The 20977-nt window shown below is 42.0% G+C and overlaps 2 protein-coding genes across 7 annotated transcripts in view; one reads left to right on the top strand and one right to left on the bottom strand.

The window, feature by feature from the left end:
• Positions 1 to 19959, bottom strand: part of ULK4 (unc-51 like kinase 4) — a 541913-nt gene extending 521954 nt beyond the window's left edge. For 4 of the 6 annotated variants that reach the window (XM_036870500.1, XM_036870504.1, XM_036870502.1 and 1 more), the window contains exons 1-5: positions 19754 to 19897; positions 9432 to 9625; positions 5064 to 5163; positions 2870 to 3009; positions 393 to 555 (exon numbers count right to left, since the gene is read on the bottom strand). In XM_036870500.1, the coding sequence (XP_036726395.1) occupies positions 393 to 555; positions 2870 to 3009; positions 5064 to 5163; positions 9432 to 9569 (541 nt within the window). In that variant the 5' untranslated portion in view covers positions 9570 to 9625; positions 19754 to 19897. Of the gene's footprint in view, positions 1 to 392; positions 556 to 2869; positions 3010 to 3116; positions 3224 to 5063; positions 5164 to 9431; positions 9626 to 19753 lie in introns of those variants that run through there. The other 2 variants (XM_036870501.1, XM_036870505.1) reach the window with 2 other exon arrangements.
• The window catches only part of LOC118904265 (translation initiation factor IF-2-like), an 81592-nt gene continuing 80482 nt past the window's right edge, over positions 19868 to 20977 (top strand). Inside the window, exons 1-2 of the mRNA XM_036870171.1 lie at positions 19868 to 20071; positions 20466 to 20495. Of these exons, the coding sequence (XP_036726066.1) occupies positions 19868 to 20071; positions 20466 to 20495 (234 nt within the window). The remainder of the gene's footprint in view (positions 20072 to 20465; positions 20496 to 20977) is intronic.

Genomic DNA, 20977 nt, shown 5'->3' with positions numbered 1-20977 from the left:
CAAGGACGCACCCTTAAAACTCTTCCTGACTTGCAGAATATCAGCTGCTCAACAATGTTGAGTATCTACTGAGCCACCAGTGTATGCCAGACACTGTTCTAAGTGCTGAGGATACAGCAGGAAGGGAGACAAAACCCCCCTCCTTATGTTCTAATGAGTGGTCAGTGATAAAGCTAAGGATAAGGCTTTGTCAGAGGTTCCCTGCATCTTACACGGCATTAGAGCCACACGGAAAATTTAGGCCCTGGACAAAACCATCCATAAATCCAGACTTCTCCTTATCATTTTTAATACATTTTTTGACTGGCAACATAAAAGGTGGACATTATCTCCTAAACACGTGACTTGGGCGGCCCACAACTAGAGTTCTGACCTGGAAGCTCTCCACGTACCTTTGACTCTACTTTTCATGTTTTTCTTCAGTACATTTTCCCCACTGTCACCTCCTCCTTCTTCTGCTGCCACCAATGCAAAGAATTCTTCCAAATTTTCACCTTCCACTTTGGCCAAGCAAAAATTACTAAACTTCAGTGTGCCAGGCCCTTCCAAGAGTATCTATAAAGGTTAAAAAACAAATGTGTTTAGAAACAAATTCTATTCAATTTGCATTTCCATCTGTACCTCTTATAATCTCACTACAGAACTCTGAGTATTGGTTTTCTTGCTTCATCACAACTCAGAAAATTAAATGCTTACAATTTTTAAAAAAAAGAAGCCAAAGAAACATAAATCCAACATTTGACTAGTAATAGAATCAAATATTAAATTGTCCCTTCTCAGATGTAGATGAAAAACACATCATTTAACCACAGAGAGAAACCTCAGTCTTTTGGGAAAGATAAAGAGGAAAGTATATGAAACAATCTATACTCACCTATTCTCAGTGACAGTTGAAAGAGGATTTGGAAGCCCACCTGTCCTAGGGGTTGTTCATTCAAATGAGGACGTATGATTTAGGGTTAAGACTAGGGTGTTGAAGTTAGAGATCTAGATTTGAGCCCTAGGTCCACCACTTACTGGCAGTCTGACTTGCAGACTTTACTTATTAACCTTTGTAACTCTGTCTCTTCACCTATACAATGGAAAAAATGATACTTAACTCTTCGGACTGTTGTAAGGACTGAGGTGACACATGATGCAAAGGGCGACAGTGACTGGCATGTGTTAAGTGCGCAAGTCTGCTAATATAATTTGCGATTAGAAGTCATCTGTTGGTTGTTGAAATCATACCTTTATCTTTTCCTCCCTGGCAATGGCTCAGGGGGCTTTCTGGTCCTTAGAAGCAATTTAAAGTTTACCCTCAACTTCTAGTCACAAATACTGAGGATGTCAGTTAGTCTGCAACAATGACTTTTAAACTTTTTTTTTGAGCGCCTGGAGGCCTTGTTAAGAAAAACTACTAGTCCCTACCCCGAGAGCTCCTGATTCAACAGGTCTGGGGTGGGGCCTAAGAACCTGCATTTCTAACAAGTTCCAGGTAACGCTAACACTGCTGGTCCAGGGAACACACTTTGAGAACCACCGGCAGGGGGCAGATAAAAATTTTAAGTTAGTAAATATTTAAGACTTTGCAAGCCGTAAGTAAGGCTTCTGTCCTGACTATTCAAGTCTGCAGCCACTGACAGTACATAAATGAAAGGATGTGGGTGGTTCCAGTAAAACTCCATTTACAGAAACAGTCACCTGCCGGAACTCTGCCAACCCCAGTTCTAGAATAAAAGTTACCTTATCAGCCTGAAGCTCCTAGATTATAAAGAGATGATACTAGACCTCATTAAAGAGCTCCCACACAGAGGTTGGCACGTTATAGTCTCTAAGCTTGTACAAGCATGAGCTAAGAGTGGTTTTTATGTTTCTGAACGGTTGGAGAAAAATGAAAATAAGCTAATATTTCTTGACATGTGAAAAGTACATGAAACTGACATTCCAGTGTCAATAAAGTTTTATTGAAACAAAGGCACACCCATGCATTTACATATAGTCTATAGATGCTTTCAGGGCCGTAATGCAGTTAAGTGGTTATAGTCTTGACACAAGTATATGAATATTTCAAACAAGAACTTCTATTTGTTATACAGAATTTTTACGGAGCTTTTTGTAGGTTTAATTAGGTTCTTATATAGATGGCCTAGAAAAATGTTTAACACGGAAATATTCAACTTTTCTTTTCATTGTGTTCACATTAACAAAGGAAAAGAACTAGGAGCTAAGACCAGTAACACATACAATCCCTAAGAAAATGTCCTAAAAGTTTAACCTAAATATAATACATAATCCTCACAATCTCCCTGAAATATCTACTTCCATATCACAGGCAAGAAAACTAAAGTACAGAGAGAAAGGGTAACTTGTCCAGGGCACACAGCTTCTAAATATCAGTGTTAACGTGACTCAGACTCTAAGCAGGTTCTGTGACTCTACTACACTGAAGCACGTTTAGTTATGGATAATTAGTTTTACCAGAAAAGAAAAATATTTGATCCATAATATCAGGAATCATATATACATAGCCAAGAATGTCATTATCAAACTAAAATAATGGCTCATAACTGTGTACTATAATTTAAGAGCAAAGAGTCTTATTTTACAGATCTGTTGAGCTCATCATTCACCATATACCTCAAGAGCAATAATAATTACTCAAAGAACCCTGAAAGGAGGGGAGACTTCACTTTCTAAAAGCTACTTCAATAGGTAGCTAAATAGGAACCTAAAGTATAGTACTATGTACTTCCTTTTGTTTAAAAAAAAATGTTAACTTAAAATTTCAAGATGTTCTATATCAAAATTGTATCTAAAAATAAAAACATCTTTGAGGAAGCCCTATAAATTGAAACACAAACAGGAAATCAAAACTTTCATGAATTACCTTCCCAGGAGAAATGTCACAAAAGAGAATGCCAAGTTGATGAAGATGATGTAATCCAGTAATCAGGTCAATCCCAAATTCTCTTACAACATCTTCTGGGAGGTTTTCGTCTTGAGCAATAACCATTTCTAAGGAACCACCTGCAAGTTGATTAAAATCACCCACTTTAACCCACCAATATTACACAGTGCCTCTGGGAGGTTCCATGCTGGGACATGAGCATTAAAACATGATCAAATCAGTATACCTGGACAGTCTGGCAGGGGAAACATACATGTTAACAAACAGTGGTCCAAGCACCGTAACGGAAACCTCCACGCTCCAGAGCCAGCTCAGGGAGAACGACTGCTCAGACTGTAAGAAGAGTCAATAAATAAGCCAGTGGGATGAAGGGAGAATCACTCTGGTGCTGTGATTTCTCACTCCAGATCCCTCAGGAAAGAAACAGCTACAAAAATTAGTGTTAAACACTAACCTAAGCTGTGCACTTTAATCACATTGTGCAAAATACAGTTACGTTTACTCCTGTGCAAAGTTAGGTCACATTCTACAAGAGCTGCATGGCAAAAAAAGGTGCTCTTCCTTAACAGTTAGAAAATCACAAACTCTGACGTACACCACTGATGAAATAAAAGGCCAATGGCAGACACACTGCAAATTCCATTTCTATACCCTACCAGGGTCCCACTCACATCTCCTACCATCTAAGTGCCAGAAACAAACCTTTTTTTTTTTTTTTTTTTTTTTTTTTAGGGTCAAGATTATAACAGGAGTCAAGTTCAGAGAAAGTGAAGTCTTAGCTGGCATCTGAAAGTTCAATCAGAATTAGTGCAATGAAGGTAGGAGGTATTTTGGGGTTTGTTCATTTTGTTTGGTGGGTGAGGAATCATTCCAAACACAGGCATAAATTAGAGTTAGGCTATTACAATGGCCAGGGGTCACAAATAACAGCTGAAGCAAAAAGTAAAACGGGTTGAGTGCCCAGATCACCTCAAAAGTGTGTACATCTCATGAAAGTAATTAAACCACAGACTCCTCCTATTCATTCAGAAAAATAAAATGCAAATAAGTTATTATTCCAAATAACCTCTTTAATGATTGTTTTAAATTCTAAGTGCCAGTACATAAGATTCATAAAGCTACAAATAATTACGTTTCATATTAATATTTAATGATTATTTATTATTACTCAGTGTATAAATAGAAGTACACTAACCATGGTACTTGTTACATTTTTTCCTAAAGACACTGAAACTAAACGCCCAGATAATACAGTATCTATGTATTTAGTCACCTTTCTTCCTGTATATAGTCCTAGAAAGTTATATCAAGCAAGAGCTATAACATGTTATCTCTAATTATTGCTAAGTGGTGGTATTTGTTGATTCATCTTTGTATTTTTCCATATTGCTTAAGTTTTTAAGAGCCAAGTATCCTTTGCATAAAAATAAACAGATAAGCACTTTATAAACTAATTAGCTAATAGCTAGTTGACCTAAAATACTTCGTTTTTACTGAATGGGAAAGCTTTTTTGATCAATAATCACTAAAAAATGTTTCTAAGTGTTATGTAGGTGATTTAGCATTATTTTATACCAAAGTAAAGTTAACCCCAAATTGAATTGTACATGTCTTCCCCTTACCAAACACCTTTGCCCTTTTCCAGTCCCTAATATCTATCAAGCAATAGGTGTTCAAGTTAACGTACTCAATAGTCAACACTGCTTATATTTGTAATAGAAGAAAAATGGAAAATAGCAAAAACTACATCAGGGCTTCCCTGGTGGCACAGTGGTTAAGAATCCACCTGTCAAAACAGGGGGCATGGGTTCAAGCCTTGGTCCGGGATGATCCCACATGCCGCAGAGCAACTAAGCCCGTGCACAACTACTGAGCCTGCGCTCTAGAGCCCGTGAGTCACAACTACTGAACCCACATGCCACAACTACTGAAGCTCGTGCATCTAGAGCCTGTGCTCTGCAACAAGAGAAGCCACCGCAACGAGAAGCCCACTCACTGCAACGAAGAGTAGCCCCTGCTCGCCACAACTAGAGAAAGCCCGTGCACAGCAACAAAGACCCAACACAGCCAAAAATAAATAAAATTAATTTATAAAAAAAAAAACACTACATCATATGTTTTTTCAAAACTGTATATTGTGGCTACAATCATAGCACTTCTTACATGATCTTACCTGTGCAGAGTTCCACGACTAGCCAGAGATGATTACTGGTTTCATACCATTCATGAAAAGTTACAATATTCTTGTGTTTAATTTCATGGGTGAGACGAACCTATAAAAACACACAGCATTCACACTAGAATAAAAAAGTTCTTAAACCTTTTCATCTATTAAGAAACACCTAAATACACAACTGGGAAATAAATAAGAAAACACTGGAATTTATTCAGTGGAATTCTATACAGACATTAAGAATGATGGTTATGAAGGCTGGTGACATGGAAAAATGCTAATTCAATGTACAGTCTTTAAAAACAAACAAAACCTGGTACAAAAGTTTTGTGTATTTGTGTAAGTTAACATCACAAAAGAATATTCATAGGAAAAATGACCAGAAGGTATACATCAAAATAGCTGCTGTTATGAGTAGAATTACTCGTGTTTTTAAATTCTACTTCTAATTTTCTATCTCCTATATTAAGTACCCAGTACTTTCATAATCAGGAAAAAAGAAATAATTTTAAAGGAAACAAAAAAAACCTTTAAGTAAGAATAACCTAAAGGCTCAATAATACAATAATAGTTAAATAAGTTGTATATTAATAATTATTATTAGGCCAACATTATTTGTTGAATTTTATAACATGGAAAAGTGACAATGTTATAATGTTAAGTGAAAAAAGCAAGAAATAAAATTATGTAATACTATGATTAGAAAATTTTTTAAAAGCCCATAGAAAAAAAGACTAGAAGAAACAAACCAAAAAGAACAGTGATTGCCTTCGGGTGATACAACAATGCTGCTTTTTCCTTCTATTCAGTTTTCTATATTCTCAAATTTTCTATGATGACAGTGTATTACTTTTATAATATTTAAAAGAACTCTCAAAGCCTTCTATTTTCTTTTTAAGCATATTCTTAGTGAATTCTAATATCAATTCACCTAGATTATTAAAAGAGGAATGATTACAATGAACATACTGATCTTAAAATGTACATTTCCATTAGATTATAAGAATACTTACGCACCAAAAACAAGAGTGAATTCAAAACTCAACAATAAAGATGCAAAAGGCTGTCCATTTAAAAACGCTAAGTTGCTTCTGGAATTTTTGCTTTCTCTCTTTAAAAATCCCATTAAATATAGGAACTAAAACCACAAAAATGTGTGTGAACCGTGAAGACTCAGAATTCCTGATGACTAACTTACCAAAGTGCTTTGCACCCTTGCTTTCTGATTTTCTTTAAAAAAAAAAAAAAAAAAAAATTACAAATTCTACTGTCACTCAACACAGGCTAACGAGCCCATAATTAGTAGAAATACAGAGGTCCCTGTTTTAGAAATGGAATTTGGGGACTTCCCGGGTGGTCCAGCAGTTAAGACTCCACGCTCCCAATGCAGGAGGCCTGGGTTCGATCCCTGGTCAGGAAACTAGATCCTGCATGCCTCAGCTGAAAAAAAAAAAAAAGATCCCATGTGCCGCAACTAAGACCCGGTGCAGTCAAATAAATAAATAAATATTAAAAAAAAAAAAAGAAGAAATGGAATTTGGCACACTCTAGGAACAATTAGGTGGGCTCATATTGTAACAAAAATAAAGGAAAATGAATCTACATGACTTAGAAGACAGATGAGTAGAAAACCAAGCATCAGAGTAACCAAGAAAGAATTTGAAGAGCACCTTGTGATAGATCCCTAATATAAGGCCAAGAGAAAATGGGGAGAACCCTCAGTAAGCAAGTTTAAAGGGATCTCCGCTGATTCTGGCACAGAAAAGGGAAGGACCTAGTGAAAAAATAAAAGAGGTACAGAAATCCCGACAGAATTCCGGCCACAGCACACCCTCCGGACCCTCCCGTACACTCAATACATGCCAAGTACCCACTCTTCCAGACGCTGGGCTGCCAATCTCACCCTCCACCCTCACCGCAACCACCCATCTGCAGCCTGCGCTGGCCACTACAGGAGATACTGTGGCCAATACTCACCACAGAGGGCTACTGTGCTCTTTTGAGGAGCAGCTGGTCTGAGCTGGGATGAGCCGCAAGTGTAAAACACACACCAGATGCTCAACACTTAACATCAAAATTAGAAAAATATCTCGATAATTTTATACTGGTTGCACGCTGAAATAATAATACTTTGTATATACCGGATTAAGTAATATATATTAATAAAATGAATTCCACTTATTTTTCCTTTTTCAACGTAGATACTATGAACTTTAAAATTAGATTTGTAACCCCCAGGACTTCCCTGGTGGCGCAGTGGTTAAGAATCCACCAGCCAATGCAGGAGTCACGGGTTTGATCCCTGGTCCGGGAAGATCCCACATGCTGCAGAGCAACTAAGCCCATGGGCCACAACTACTGAGCCTGTGCTCTAGAGCCCGCGAGCCACAACTACTGAAGCCCGTGCGCCTAGAGCCTGTGCTCTGCAACAAGAAAAGCCACCACAATGAGAAGTCCGCGCACCACAACGAAGAGTAGCCCCCGCTCACCGCCTAGAGAAAGCCCTCACACAGCAACGAAGACCCAACGCAGCCAAAAATAAAAAATAAATAAAAATATGTGTAACCCCCATTATATTCCTACTGGACAGCATTGTCCAGTAGGAATCGATTTTTTCTTTTTACTGATAACTGTATTCTCTCCAAAATCTCTTCCACACATCCTAGTCCATGACCACCACTCACTCACTTTCCAGCTCACTCGCTCTAGTACTGCTATTCCAGTTCAATTCAACCCTCCACACACTCTGCATACACCCAAGGCACTTAAGCAGACACAAACCACGCTGACTGAGCTACCTTCCACTGATGATTCCCAATCTCAAATGGCCCCAGCTGGTCTGTCCTCCAGGTGACTAATTCACACCTTTTCTTTCCTCTTTTCTAGAACACTGCCTTCCCCTTCCCCCATCTCCTAACTGAAGACTTAGATTCTCACCTCAGAGAAATCCTAATAGACTTAGATTCTCACCTCAGAGAAATCCTAATCAGAAGAGAAATTCCTCATGTTCCCAGCTCCGAATCTACCAACTACTGTGCACCTTGCCCCATATACCTGTCTTCCCTTTACTGTTCACACGCCTTTCGAAAGCCAACACCTCCTCATGCACATGAGGATGGCTGTTTTAACAAACAAAAACCAAACCAAACCAAACCAAAAAAAAAAAAATACACACAGAAAATAACAAGTGTCTGCAAGGATGCAGAGAAATGGGATCCCTTGCACACTGTTGGTGTGAATATTAAATGGTATCGCCTCTGTGGAAAACAGAGTGTATATTTCATGGGTTTGGACAAATATGTAATGACATGTATCATACAGAAGAGAGTCACTGCCCTAAAATCCTCTGTACTCCACCTATTCATCCTTCCCACTCCCCCCGCCCCCCAAACTCTGGTAACTACTGATCTTTTTACTGTCTCCATACTTTTGCCTTTTCCAGAATGTCATATGGTTGGAACCATACAGTATGTAGCCTTTTCAGATCAGCTTCTCTTACCTGACAATGTGCATTCAAGGTTCCTGTGTCTCCTTGTGGCTTGATAGCCCATTTCTTTTTATTAATGAACAGTATTTCAGTGCATATATGTAGCAGTTTGTTTATTCATTCACTTATTGAAGGGCATCTTGATTGTTTCAATTATGAATAAAGCTACTATAAACATGTGTGTGCAGGTTTTTGTATGGACATAAGTTTTCAACTCTTTTGGGCAAATACCAAGAGTTCGATTGTTGAATTGTCCAGAACTCTTTCCGTCTTGCAAAACTGAAACTTTATACACATTAAACAATAATTCCCCATTTCCCGTTTCCCTGGCCTCCGGCAATCACCTTTGTACTTTGTTTCTGAAACGTACCTCATATAAAATGGTGACGGCTGCACAGCAATATGCATGTGCTTAATATCAAACTGTACACTTAAAAATGGTTAAGATAATAAATTGTATGTTATGTGTACTTTACCGCAATAAAAAAAAAGTTGGAAAAAAAAAAGCTAGGTTTGGTCCAAGGAGCCTGGGCTATAAAGTTGGTACAGCTATTGCAAACCCAAGTCACTCTCACCCAGTGTCCTTCCTTTGGAAAGCTTCATAATCATATACTAAATTTAAATGTAAGTGATCTAATATAGACTATATTTTCCCTGACTCTTACAAAAACAAAGAACAAAAACCTAAGTTGCTAATTACTTGGGTATGTTTATTAGTCATTATTCAGGATTGGTGGCACTACAGAGAGAAGGCTGCCCATTCCAGATTGAAAATGTGCCATTTGCTACAGTGAGTTCAATGGCTTCTGTTTACATACTACTTACTCTATCTGATCATAACTCTGTCTTTTCCCAAAGGGAGGGAAACATACTTGACTTACCCAATTGGTTATTTCAGGTCTCTTGCACTTATCAGTACAGAGAATAGCTACAAAATTGATTGTTCCCTTCCGTCGCCCTTTGTAGACAACCGTCTTGCTTCCTCTGCCAATCTCTTCATACAGAATGAAGTTTTCCATCTCTGGGCTGACTTCTCACGTTTGATAAAATGGCAGCCTAATAGCATCTCTAGTTCCTAAAAAGTAAACAAAAATGACACTTAAAAATACAAGCTTGGGGGCTTCCCTGGTGGTGCAGTCGTTGAGAATCTGCCTGCCAATGCAGGGAACAAGGGTTCGAGCCCTGGTCCGGGAAGATCCCACATGCCGCAAAGCAAATAAGCCCGTGCACCATAACTACTGAACCTGCGCTCTAGAGCCCGCAAGCCACAATGACTGAGGCCGCGTGCCACAACTACTGAAGTAGTTGTGGCACACCTGCGTGCCTAGAGCCCATGCTGTGCAACAAAAGAAGCCACCACAATGAGAAGCCCGCACAACGAAGAGTAGCCCTCACTCACTGCAACTAGAGAAAGCCCGCACACAGCAATGAAGACCAAATAACATCCAAATAAATAAATAAATTTATATTTTAAAAATGCAAGTTAGTTGCATGATTAATTAGCCTAAGCTATTTAATATGTAAATAAATCTAATAATTCTATAAATTCAAAATATTCACCTACAAATGTTGAATACAAGTCTTTGTTTTCATAGAATGAAAAAAGGGGAAAAAATAAAAGAAACAATTCACAAACTAATATTCAACTCCCTAGTAACAAGACCTTAATAAATATAATGAAAATGACAGCTATTTCCAACACATGCAACAAAATCAGGGAATGAATAAGATTTCAGCCAGTGTATCTTGATACCTCTCTTACTTTCTCTGTTACACTGGAAAGCACTTTGTGTCAATATCTGTATAATGAATGGGGTAATATGCCTCACCTAAACCCAAATTATGAGAAATGAGACAATGTATGTGAATACACTCTATAAACAAATATGGAATGATAGTACATCTATCTAATCCATAGGGATTGGAGTCAATCCAAATATTATTCGAGGTCAGTGGTGAGCAAACTACTGGTTCCTGGGCCAAATCCAGCCTGATGCCTATTTTGTAAATAAAACTTAATTGGAACATAGCCATGCTCAATCATTTATATATTGTCTAAGGATGTTTTCAGGCTACAATGGCAGTGTTGAGTAGCTGTAACAGAGACCCTATGGCCTGCACACCCTCTAAAATATTTACTATCTGGCCCTTTACAGAAAAAGTTTGCCAACTCCTGTTTTAAATCAAGAATTTTTTTTTAAACTATCCACATCATTATCAAGGATAATGAGTTCATTTTCTTGGCCAAGAAAAGCCCCCTAATATTCCTGAGTGAATAACAATTTGAGGTAGTCTTTTACTAGTCTAGATTTTTAATTAAAACTGAAATAAAATAATGGATTTGATATATTAAACATATTTCCAACAACATAAAGTTATTTACTCAACCAAAAACATCTTTTAAACTGGCATCTCTTTGAGAGGATTATACATGCTAGACTACATAAAACTTCCCAGAAATTATCCAAGCAGTAAGATATCTTCTTTAAAAACAGCTTATGTTTCTGTATGATACCCAGCAAGTCAGAACATAGCAAAATCCCTATGAAACAGAACGTAAAAGAGCAATAAATTAATGGGTATAGGGTTTCTTTGGGGGCAGATGAAAATGTTCTACAATTAGATAATGTGGATGGTTGTATAACTTTGTAAATACACTAAAATTCACTGAATTGTACAATTTTAAAGGGGTGAATTTTATCTCAATATTTTTACTGAGGTATAACTGACATATAACAATGTGTAAGTTTAAAGGGTACAACGTGTTGATACATTTATATATTGTAATAGTGTCAAGTAATGCTATGATGGTAACCCATATCTCATCACATAATTATTTCTTTTTTCTGGCAAGAACATTTAAGATCTACTCTCGGGCTTCCCTGGTGGTGCAGTAGTTAAGAACCCGCCTGCCAATGCAGCAGACACACGTTCGAGCCCTGGTCCGGGAAGATCCCACATGCCGCGGAGCAACTAAGCCCCTGCGCCACAACTACTGAAGCCAGCACGCCTAGAGCCCGTGCTCCTAAACAAGAGAAGCCACCGCAATGAGAAGCCCGTGCACCGCGACAAAGAGTAGCCCCCGCTCGCTGTAACTAGAGAAAGCCTGCACACAGCAATAAAGACCCAACACAGCCAAAAATTAATTAATTAATTAATTAATTTTAAAAAAAGATCTAGTCTCTTAGCAAAAGTACATAGTACATTTTTGCTGACTATGATCACGATGATGTACATTTTATCTACAGAATTTATTCATCTTTGGTTATAAGCCATACAGCAACAGACAGAGGAGCAAGATTTGGCCGGTAGGCAACAGTTTATTGACCCCTATCTTGGTACAGGAAACCATTAATCTAAGAATCTAGGAGTAACTCTATGATTCCAACTTCCAATGAAATTAAAACTTACTGCAAAATGGGAAAAATTCTACTATAAAAACTTATAGGCTCATGGACTTCCCTGGAGGCACAGCGGTTAAGAATCTGCCTGCCGGGCTTCCCCGGTGGCGCAGTGGTTGAGAATCTGCCTGCCAATGCAGGGGACACGGGTTCGAGCCCTGGTCTGGGAAGATCCCACGTGCTGCGGCGCAACTGGGCCCGTGAGCCACAACTACTGAGCCTGCGCGTCTGGAGCCTGTGCTCCGCAACAAGAGAGGCCGCGACAGTGAGAGGCCCGCGCACCGCGATGAAGAGTGGCCCCCGCTCGCCACAACCAAAGAAAGCCCTCGCACAGAAACAAAGACCCAACACAGCCAAAAATAAATATAAAACTAAATTAATTAATTTTTAAAAAAACAAAAAACAAAAAAAAAAAGAATCTGCCTGCCAATGCAGGGGACATGCGTTCGAGCCCTGGTCCAGGAGGATCCCACATGCTGCGGAGCAAATAAGCCCATGCGTCACAACTACTGAGCCTGCGCTCTAGAGCCCGCGAGCCACAACTACTGAGCCCGCGTGCCACAACTACTAAAGCCCTTGCGCCTTAGAGCCCGCGCACCGCAACTACTGAAGCCCACGCACTCTAAGGCCCGTGTGCCGCAACTACTGAGCCCACGTGCTGCAACTACTGAAGCCCATGTGCCTAGAGCCCGTGCTCCGCAACAAGAGAAGCCACCGCAATGAGAAGCCCGCACAAAGCAACGAAGACCCAATGCAGCCAAAATAAATAAATTAATTAAATTAAATAAAAATTAAAAAAACTTATAGGCTAGTAATTACATTTAGTCATTTGGATTATAAACCTGGTATCTAGATCAAATAAGAAATCAAACTATTAACAGAGAAATTTCTAAATTCTAAGTAAAAAAAAATGTGGGAGAGTTTTGAATTTAAATCAATCAAACCCAAAAAAGGCACAGATAATATCTTTTTTTTTTTTTTAAGCAGGAATGCCTTTTTTATTTGTTTATTTATTTATTTATTTTATTCATGGCTGTGTTGGGTCCTCGTTTCTCCGCGAGGGCTCTCTCCAGCCGCGGCAAGCGGGGGCCACTCTTCATCGCGGTGCGCGGGCCTCTCACTACTGCGGCCTCTCTTTTTGCGGAGCACAGGCTCCAGATGCGCAAGCTCAGCAATTGTGGCTCACGGGCCCAGCTGCTCTGCGGCACGTGGGATCCTCCCAGACCAGGACTCGAACCCGTGTCCCCCGCATTGGCAGGCGGATTCCCAACCACTGCGCCACCAGGGAAGCCCAATATCTATCTATTTTAAGAAACAGTTTTGCTAAGTCCCTTTTACATTCCTCTCCTCCCTGAAACCCACTCATTAAAAAGAACTGTAAAAAATTAATAAACATGTATAACTGAATTACTCTGCTGTACATCTGAAATTAACACAACATTGTAAATCAACTATATTTCAATTAAAAAAAATTTTTTAATTAATAAACAGAAACACGGGAAGATAGCATCCACTTCCTAAAGCTTTTGGCCTTAAAGGGACATAAGGTCACCAAAGAAAAACTGCAATTTGCCCAAACCCAGGTTTGATATTTAGGGCATCTAATATCAGAAAAAGGGCTACACCTAGATCCAGATAGACTTCATGGCAGCCTACGTTTCCCAAAACCAAAACTAAGCACCAGCTGTGAGGTTTTCTCAGGCTAGTTGGTTACTGCAGAAATTGGATTCCAAATTTCTCTTACAGCCATCTCTCTACATGTTTTACTCAACAATAACAACCTCAACCCAATTTTTTGAGAAGGACCACAAGACACAGCCTTCAGGGCCTTACAAGAGAGTTTGATGAACCTACCTGCCCTTGGGCATCCCCATTATCATATTCCCTTTTTCTTTTTTGTCTATGAAAAGGAAGAGCATGCCCTTGGGGTAGTCACCCAAAACCATGGAGACCACCATCAGCCCAAAGGGTATTATGAACAGCAACTGGACCCTGTGGCACAGGGATACCCCCTTTGCCTTAGAGCCATTACAGCCACTGCCCTTTGGTTAAGGCCACTGGAAAAATCATGTGCGATCCCCTTTAACCATCTGTACCTCGTGCGATAGAAGCTCTGCTAAATTCTCATTACACTCAACGTTTATCAGCTGGCCTCCTCACCGCCTATGAAATCCTTGTGTTAACTGCCCCTCACATAACTCTTTCATTGTTGTAATAACTTAACCTGGCTACTCTTCTCCCCTCCTTCACCAGCGAAGTACCTCTCCCCACGAACCACCTCATGGTTCCGTAGGAAATTCCGCGGGGTAAACGTGACTTCTCATGGTTCGCTGATGGTTATTCTAAAGGTGACAATGGCAAACACTTTGCTGGGTGTGCTACTGCAACTCCTTTTGATGTTGTTGAGGCAGCATCTCTACCTACGGCTACTTCAGCCCAACATACTGAATTACACACCCTTGCAGGGGCTTGTAGTTTAGCCAAGGACAAAAGTGTCAATACTTACACTGACAGTAGATATGCTTTTAGAGTAGCTCATGATTTTGGAATGGTGGGGAAGCAATGTGGCTTCTTTACTTCCAGTGGAAATAAAGTTTTAAGTGGCCCCTATGTTCAGGAATTATTGAATGCAATACTTTTACCTGCCGCTTTAGCTATTATTAAGATTCCAGGGCATTCTAAGCTTGACTCTCTGGAAGCAAAAGGAAATCACCTTGCTGCTATTTCTGCAAGGAATGCTGCCCTTAAAGGGACCAACGGCACCCAAACCTCTGTTATGGTCCAAAGAGATATTTCTCCAAATGATAATTTAGAAAAACTGGCTAGAAAGGCTCAACAGTTGGCCTCAGAAAAGGAAAAACAAGAGTAGAAATTCAGGGGGTTCCCTGGTGGCGCAGTGGTTAAGAATTCACCTGCCAATGCAGGGGACATGGGTTCGAGCCCTGGTCCAGGAAGATTCCACATGCCACAGAGCAACTAAGCCCGTGCGCCACAACTACTGAGCCTGCACTCTAGAGCCTGCGCGCCACAACTACTGAGCCCATGTGTCACAATTACTGAAGCCCGCGCACCTAGAGCCCATGCTCCACAACAAGAGAAGCCACCGCAGTGAGAAGCCCGCGCACCGCAACGAAGAGTAGCCCCCACTCGCCGCAACTAAAGACCGCACGCAGCAACGAAGACCCAATGCAGCCAAAAATAAATAAATAAATAAAAATAAATAAAAGAAAGCTGCCTGCTGACTTAAAAAAGAAAAAAGATTAGAAATTCAGCAACTGTTGGTTTGATAGAAGAGAAAGCTCTGGTTTGGACTAACAACAGTCCTATGGGAGACTAAGATCCCCACTCCTCACCACTGTACATGCATTAAAGCATCAGTCTACTGACAAAATGATAGCCTTCATGAATCAATATTGCTGGGGAAACATTAAGAAGGCCACAAAAGGTGCCTACCTCACTTGTCAAAATACAACCCAGTTAGGCCTGTGCATACTGCCCCGGGACGTTTTCATCTGCATGATGGACCATTTGAGGTCTGGCAAATGGATTTCACATAACTTCATCTAGTGAATAAAGTATGCTTTAGTCACGGTCTGTACGTTTTCACTGGACTTCCCTTGCAGACAGCCTACTGCCTCTTAACGTGGCTAAAGTCCTTTTGGAAAAGAGTATCGCTACTTGGGAAACTCCTCTCAAACTTCATAGTAATCAAGTAACCCATTTCACAGGCCAGGTGCTTCAACGAGCGTGCACTGTTCAGCTGGTTTTACAACACTTACACTTTACTTACCATCTTCAGTCCTCTGGTTTAGTTGAGTGTACTAACGGCATTATTAAGACTCAATTGGGGCTTCCCTGGTGGCGCAGTGGTTGAGAATCTGCCTGCCAATGCAGGGGACACGGGTTCGAGCCCTGGTCTGGGAAGATCCCACATGCCGCGGAGCGACTAAGCCCGTGAGCCACAATTGCTGAGCCTGCGCGTCTGGAGCCTGTGCTCCGCAACAGGAGAGGCCACGATAGCGAGAGGCCCGCGCACCGCGATGAAGAGTGGCCCCCACTTGCCGCAACTAGAGAAAGCCCTCACACAGAAACGAAGACCCAACACAGCCATAAATAAATAAATGAATAAATAAATAAAAATTAAAAAAAAAAAAAAAAAAAGACTCAATTGGCAAAATGTGTAGAGACCCTCCAAACACCTCAGCCAAAAGCATTGCTGTTGGTCCTTCTAAATCTCAGCTCCACCCCTTCTGGAATTCAGAAACTCTCAACCTTTGAGATCATCAGAGGACACCCAAAGCACTTGGCTCTTGCTTCTTACGATCCACAATTAATAAAAGGAGAGATACTCCAACTGAAAGGTCTAATTGCCTCAATTAAAAATAACCATGTTTTGGTAGGGCGGTCTTTTTAAATTTATTTATTTTATTTATTTTTGGCTGTGCTGGGTCTTCATTGCTGTGCGCGGGCTTTCTCTAGCTGCAGCAAGCAGGGGCTACTCTTCATTGCAGTGCGCCGGCTTCTCGTTGTGGTGGTTTCTCCTGTTGCGGAGCACGGGCTCTAGGCACACGGGCTTCAGTAGTTGTGGCGCACAGGCTTAGTTGCTCCGTGGCATGTGGGATCTTCCCAGACCAGGGCTGGAACCCGTGTCCCCTGTGTTGGCAGGCGGATTCTTAACCACTGCGCCACCAGGGAAGCCCGGTAGGGCGGTCTTTTTACCATGCACCCTCAGGAGACAAAGACCTTAAGCATCACACCTTGCAACCTGGAGATTTCATTTACTAGAAAAGACACTTCCAGAAGAACTGTCTTCAGCATCACTGGAAAGGCCCCCATCAAGTACTACTAACCAACCCTTGTGCCACCAAACTCCAAGGAATACAACTCTTGGATTCACAACACATCTAAAGGAAGCACCGCACTCTGACTGGACCTGCACAGCCTCTGGCGACCTGAAAGTAAAGATTTCCCGGAATTGAAGCAGACAATATCTGATGAAACAGCTTTCCCAAGATATCCAGATCAGACCTGCTGGAAGTTTGTCACTGTTAGGCTGCACCCTTCAGGCCTGCAAGCCTTGTAGCTGCCAAGCCTCGAAGAGCCCAGACTCAGTGACAGAGACATAAATGGCTTATTGGACAGAGGATCTTACATGCCTGAAGCAAGGTCCTGGAGTGACACCCCACCGTGTATGGCAGACAGCAAGCAGGACAGGACACAGCAGCAGTCTTCACTACTCAAGGGAGGAGGAGGCTACTATTTATGGGGGGGGGGGGGAATTGACATCAGATGGGCTCATCAGTTACCAGGGACTAATTAACCTCTATAATTGAGATGATTGGATAGTCATGTGAATGAAGCAAGGAATGGTCAAGCAAGGCGTGTACAGAGAGCAGAGAACAGCCATTTTGAATGGTCTATCCATACAGTAGCCAAACCTTTGATGATGGCCTAAGACTTCAGAGGATCGTCAATGTTTATCATCTTGATAACATATGGATTTTAGATTAAAAGTGCATGAGAGTTCTCCCTCCTACCTTTCCTTGTTACTTGTGACCTTAATAGGTTTCCCATCTGTGCACTTTCCCTCCGACTTGAGACACTACACCCAGGAAAGATACTTCCCGACATTGAGGGACAAAAAGCCCCTGAAACTAGAAAACCTGACTCTTGATCAGCAATGCTTTCAGAAAAAAATCTTGATCAAAAGGGAGAAGTGTAAAAAACTAATAAACAGAAACCTCAATTAGAGTTAGGAGACCAGAAGCGGGGCGCTCTCATGCCCTGCAAAGATAGCAGAGCCCAACAAGAAGAAGAAAGATTCCTCTTCTTTGCTGGCAAGGACTCAACTCAATGAAAAGCCATGGATTCTTTGTTTATTACAGCCCTCCCAACTTCCTTTTCCTCTCTAAGAAAGCTTTCACCTTCCCTGCCATGCTGGGGAATTGCACGGTGGCTTCTCATGGTTACACACCCCGAATTGGGATTCCCTGCTGATGCCAAATAAACCCCTCTTTCCTGGAGAAATATGTGCCAGTCTTTTGGTTCAGGTAAACAGAACCAGTGCTGAGTCCTGACCCACTAAAATGCAGCCTTAACAGGAGTAATTATGTGGCAAAAAAAATAACCAGAGACCTTAATTAAATGTTCACAAATTGGTACATTAGGATACATCAGAATAAGACGCTGAAATAATAAGTTTTTATGTAAGATGAGTAAGTGATTCCTTGAAAACAAGGTTTTAGGCCACAAGAAAAAAAATAAAATCTTAAAATTCTGAATTTGAGTCAGGCCAAATTCATGTCCTCAATCTTTCACTGAATAGAGGCATCTGAGCAGAGCAGGCAGCCAGAAATTAACAAAACACATCAATTACAAACTAGGCTTAGACAAGCGTTTATTACCTGCAGCACTTCCCGATTCTGAGGGCTCAACTTCCTTAGACTAAAATAAAAATTGGATCAGATGATCTTCTAAGTTTATCTTCCAAATTTGAAAGCCCATGACTTTAAGATTCTTTCTGACTCACCCCAGGGATGTTCCTCACCTTAGACTTCCTAATATGCATTTTTTTTTAACATTTGTAACCTCAACTTGTAAAATAAAACACAAATACAGAAAAACCCACAAAATAAATGTATACTTTAATGAATTATTATAAGAGAGACATCCTCGTAATCATCACCCAGGTCAGGAATAGCTCTTTGCCAGCGACCCCAGAATCCCTTCCCTGAGCCTAGGACAATAACAACTCCTACTCCCCAAAAGTAATCACTCTCCTGACTTTCATGCGTTTCTTTATAGTTTTCTCACTGTAGTGTGCATTCCCAGACACCACAGTTTAGTCTTCCACATTTTCTAAAAGCATGGTGCATTTTTAAGTCTCTTTTAATCTACAAGTTCACCTAGGTATCATCTGAGAAGCCAGAAGTCAGAGGAATTCACACATACGAGCAACTGAAGCACTTCAGATTCAGCGGACAGAGCCTACATTCAACAAACTCTGAAACGGTTCAGGTGGTAACGGCACGCTGGTAAAGACATGAGTGAACCCTCCTCTTAATCATCCCCACCTGCAAATCATTAACTCCCTCTCTAGCGGCAATCAGCAACACCAGGGAACTCGACAGAAATGCAAATTCTCGCCCTGGGCCCAGATCTACTGAATCAGAAACTCTGGAAACGGGGTCCAGCAATTTTGCGTTTTAACTCGCCATCCGGATGCGCGCTACCTTTGAAAACCGCAGGCGAAGTCAACCTTTCCCGAGGGCACAAAAGGCGGCGAGCACTATGCTAAGCACTAAACAGGTGCTCCTCCTCGCAACACTTTTCGAACCAAATCAACTGCAAGCTTTGAGCCTGGTCTGACGTCGAAAGTGTAAGCTCTGAGTCGCTACGTAAACACCCTCTCCTCCCCACCCCAAGTAGATCGCGGCCAGCGAACTGGCGGCTTTCACTGCCTCCCCACGTCCACCGACATCAGTCAGCGAGGCCGGCTTAGAACCCGGAAAGCTAAGTCAGAGTCTTAAGGGATAAAACTCCGAATACGGGGCGTCTATAAAGCGCATCTCCCGAACCCAGGTCTAGAAGAGGTGTCCCGCGTACCCTGAACCAAAAGTTGGGTAGGGTTTAACACAAACACAAAGCAGAACCCGAAGAAAGAGGGGGCGCTGAAGGCACAGGGTCCACGGAGGGAGAGAGGGTGGTGGGCGGCTCCCCTACAGGCCTACAGTCTCTCCAACAAACGCTGAAAGAGACAGGAACCCACATTAGTGGCCTCTAAAACCGCCACTACCGCTCACCTACTAGCTCGGTGGGGAGAAGCCGCAGGTCCACTGGATGCCGGCCGCGAGTGCGCGCTTCTCGCCCCCGACCCCTTAGGACGAGTCCACTGGCCAAAAGCCAGGGGCGAAGCAATGGAGCAAGGCGGACAGCGTGAGGCCGTGCAGGTCCAGCACCCCTCTGTGTTCGCATTCGGCCTGCCCGTCTCCAGGGCAGCACGCAGAACGCCGGAAGGAGCGCAGGGCGCTGATTGGCTGAGCATTTCGGTTCCCATTGGCTGGGGCCTGGAAGTGAAGCCGCTAGGCACCTCCCTCAACTCCAACGGCCTCGCGCCCAGCGTTAGGACGAGTCCACCGATCTACCCTAGATAGGGGTAGAAAGTGCAGGGCTCAGAGCGTCGGCGACCGGCCTTGCGAGTTCTGCACCCCTCCGCGTTTGGATTGGCCCATACCGTTTCCAGGGCAGCACGCAGAACGCCGGAAGGAGCGCAGGGGCGCTGACTGGCTAAGCACTTTGAGTAGCCGTTGGCTGAGGCTCGGAAGTGGGCGGCAGTGTTGGAGAGTCTGTCTATCCTAACTGTGTGTGGGGACTGGGGGCTTGGGAGGGGGGAGGGGAACTGCCTGGGCAGTAGTTGCATAGCTGGTGGCAGTGGAGTCCTGGGCCCTCGTCATTTCTTCCTGCACCCACTGTCCTCCGTTTCCTTCCATCCTTTTTCTTTCTGACGCCTTCCAGAGTTCAGGTGGACGTGACGACATCATCCGGGTAACGAATGGCTCCTCGAATGGCTTCCTGACCCTTTAGAAAAAAGAAGGCTATGAATTACCTTCTTTCTTGTACATGAGAAAACAGACCAGATCCCTGATCTCCAGTTGGTTGCTTATGACTTTCAAAGCTCCACGTTCTCAAATTCCAGCCACCAGAAACGTTAACACCAGCTCCTCTCTTCCATGCGAGTTAGCGCAGACATTATCAACTTTGGCATCAGAATCATCTGGAGCACTGGTTAAAACAAGCCCATCCACCCACAGAGCTTCTGATTCTGTAAATCAGGACGAGGCCCCTAATTTCGCATTTCTATCGAGGTTCCAGGTGATGTGGATGTTGCCGATAAGGAACCACGCTTTGCAAACCTTTACGTGTAGGAACCGTGCCTCTCTCTGATCTCAAGTTAACCACATCTCCTATTCTTTGACTTCTAAACCTTCTTGCCTTCTCAGGAGTCTTACATTAGACATTATTGTCAT

This window comes from Balaenoptera musculus, chromosome 11 (genome assembly GCF_009873245.2).
Source record: "Balaenoptera musculus isolate JJ_BM4_2016_0621 chromosome 11, mBalMus1.pri.v3, whole genome shotgun sequence".
In the NCBI taxonomy this organism is placed as follows: domain Eukaryota; kingdom Metazoa; phylum Chordata; class Mammalia; order Artiodactyla; family Balaenopteridae; genus Balaenoptera; species Balaenoptera musculus.
This window is presented reverse-complemented; position numbering and strand designations above follow the sequence as displayed.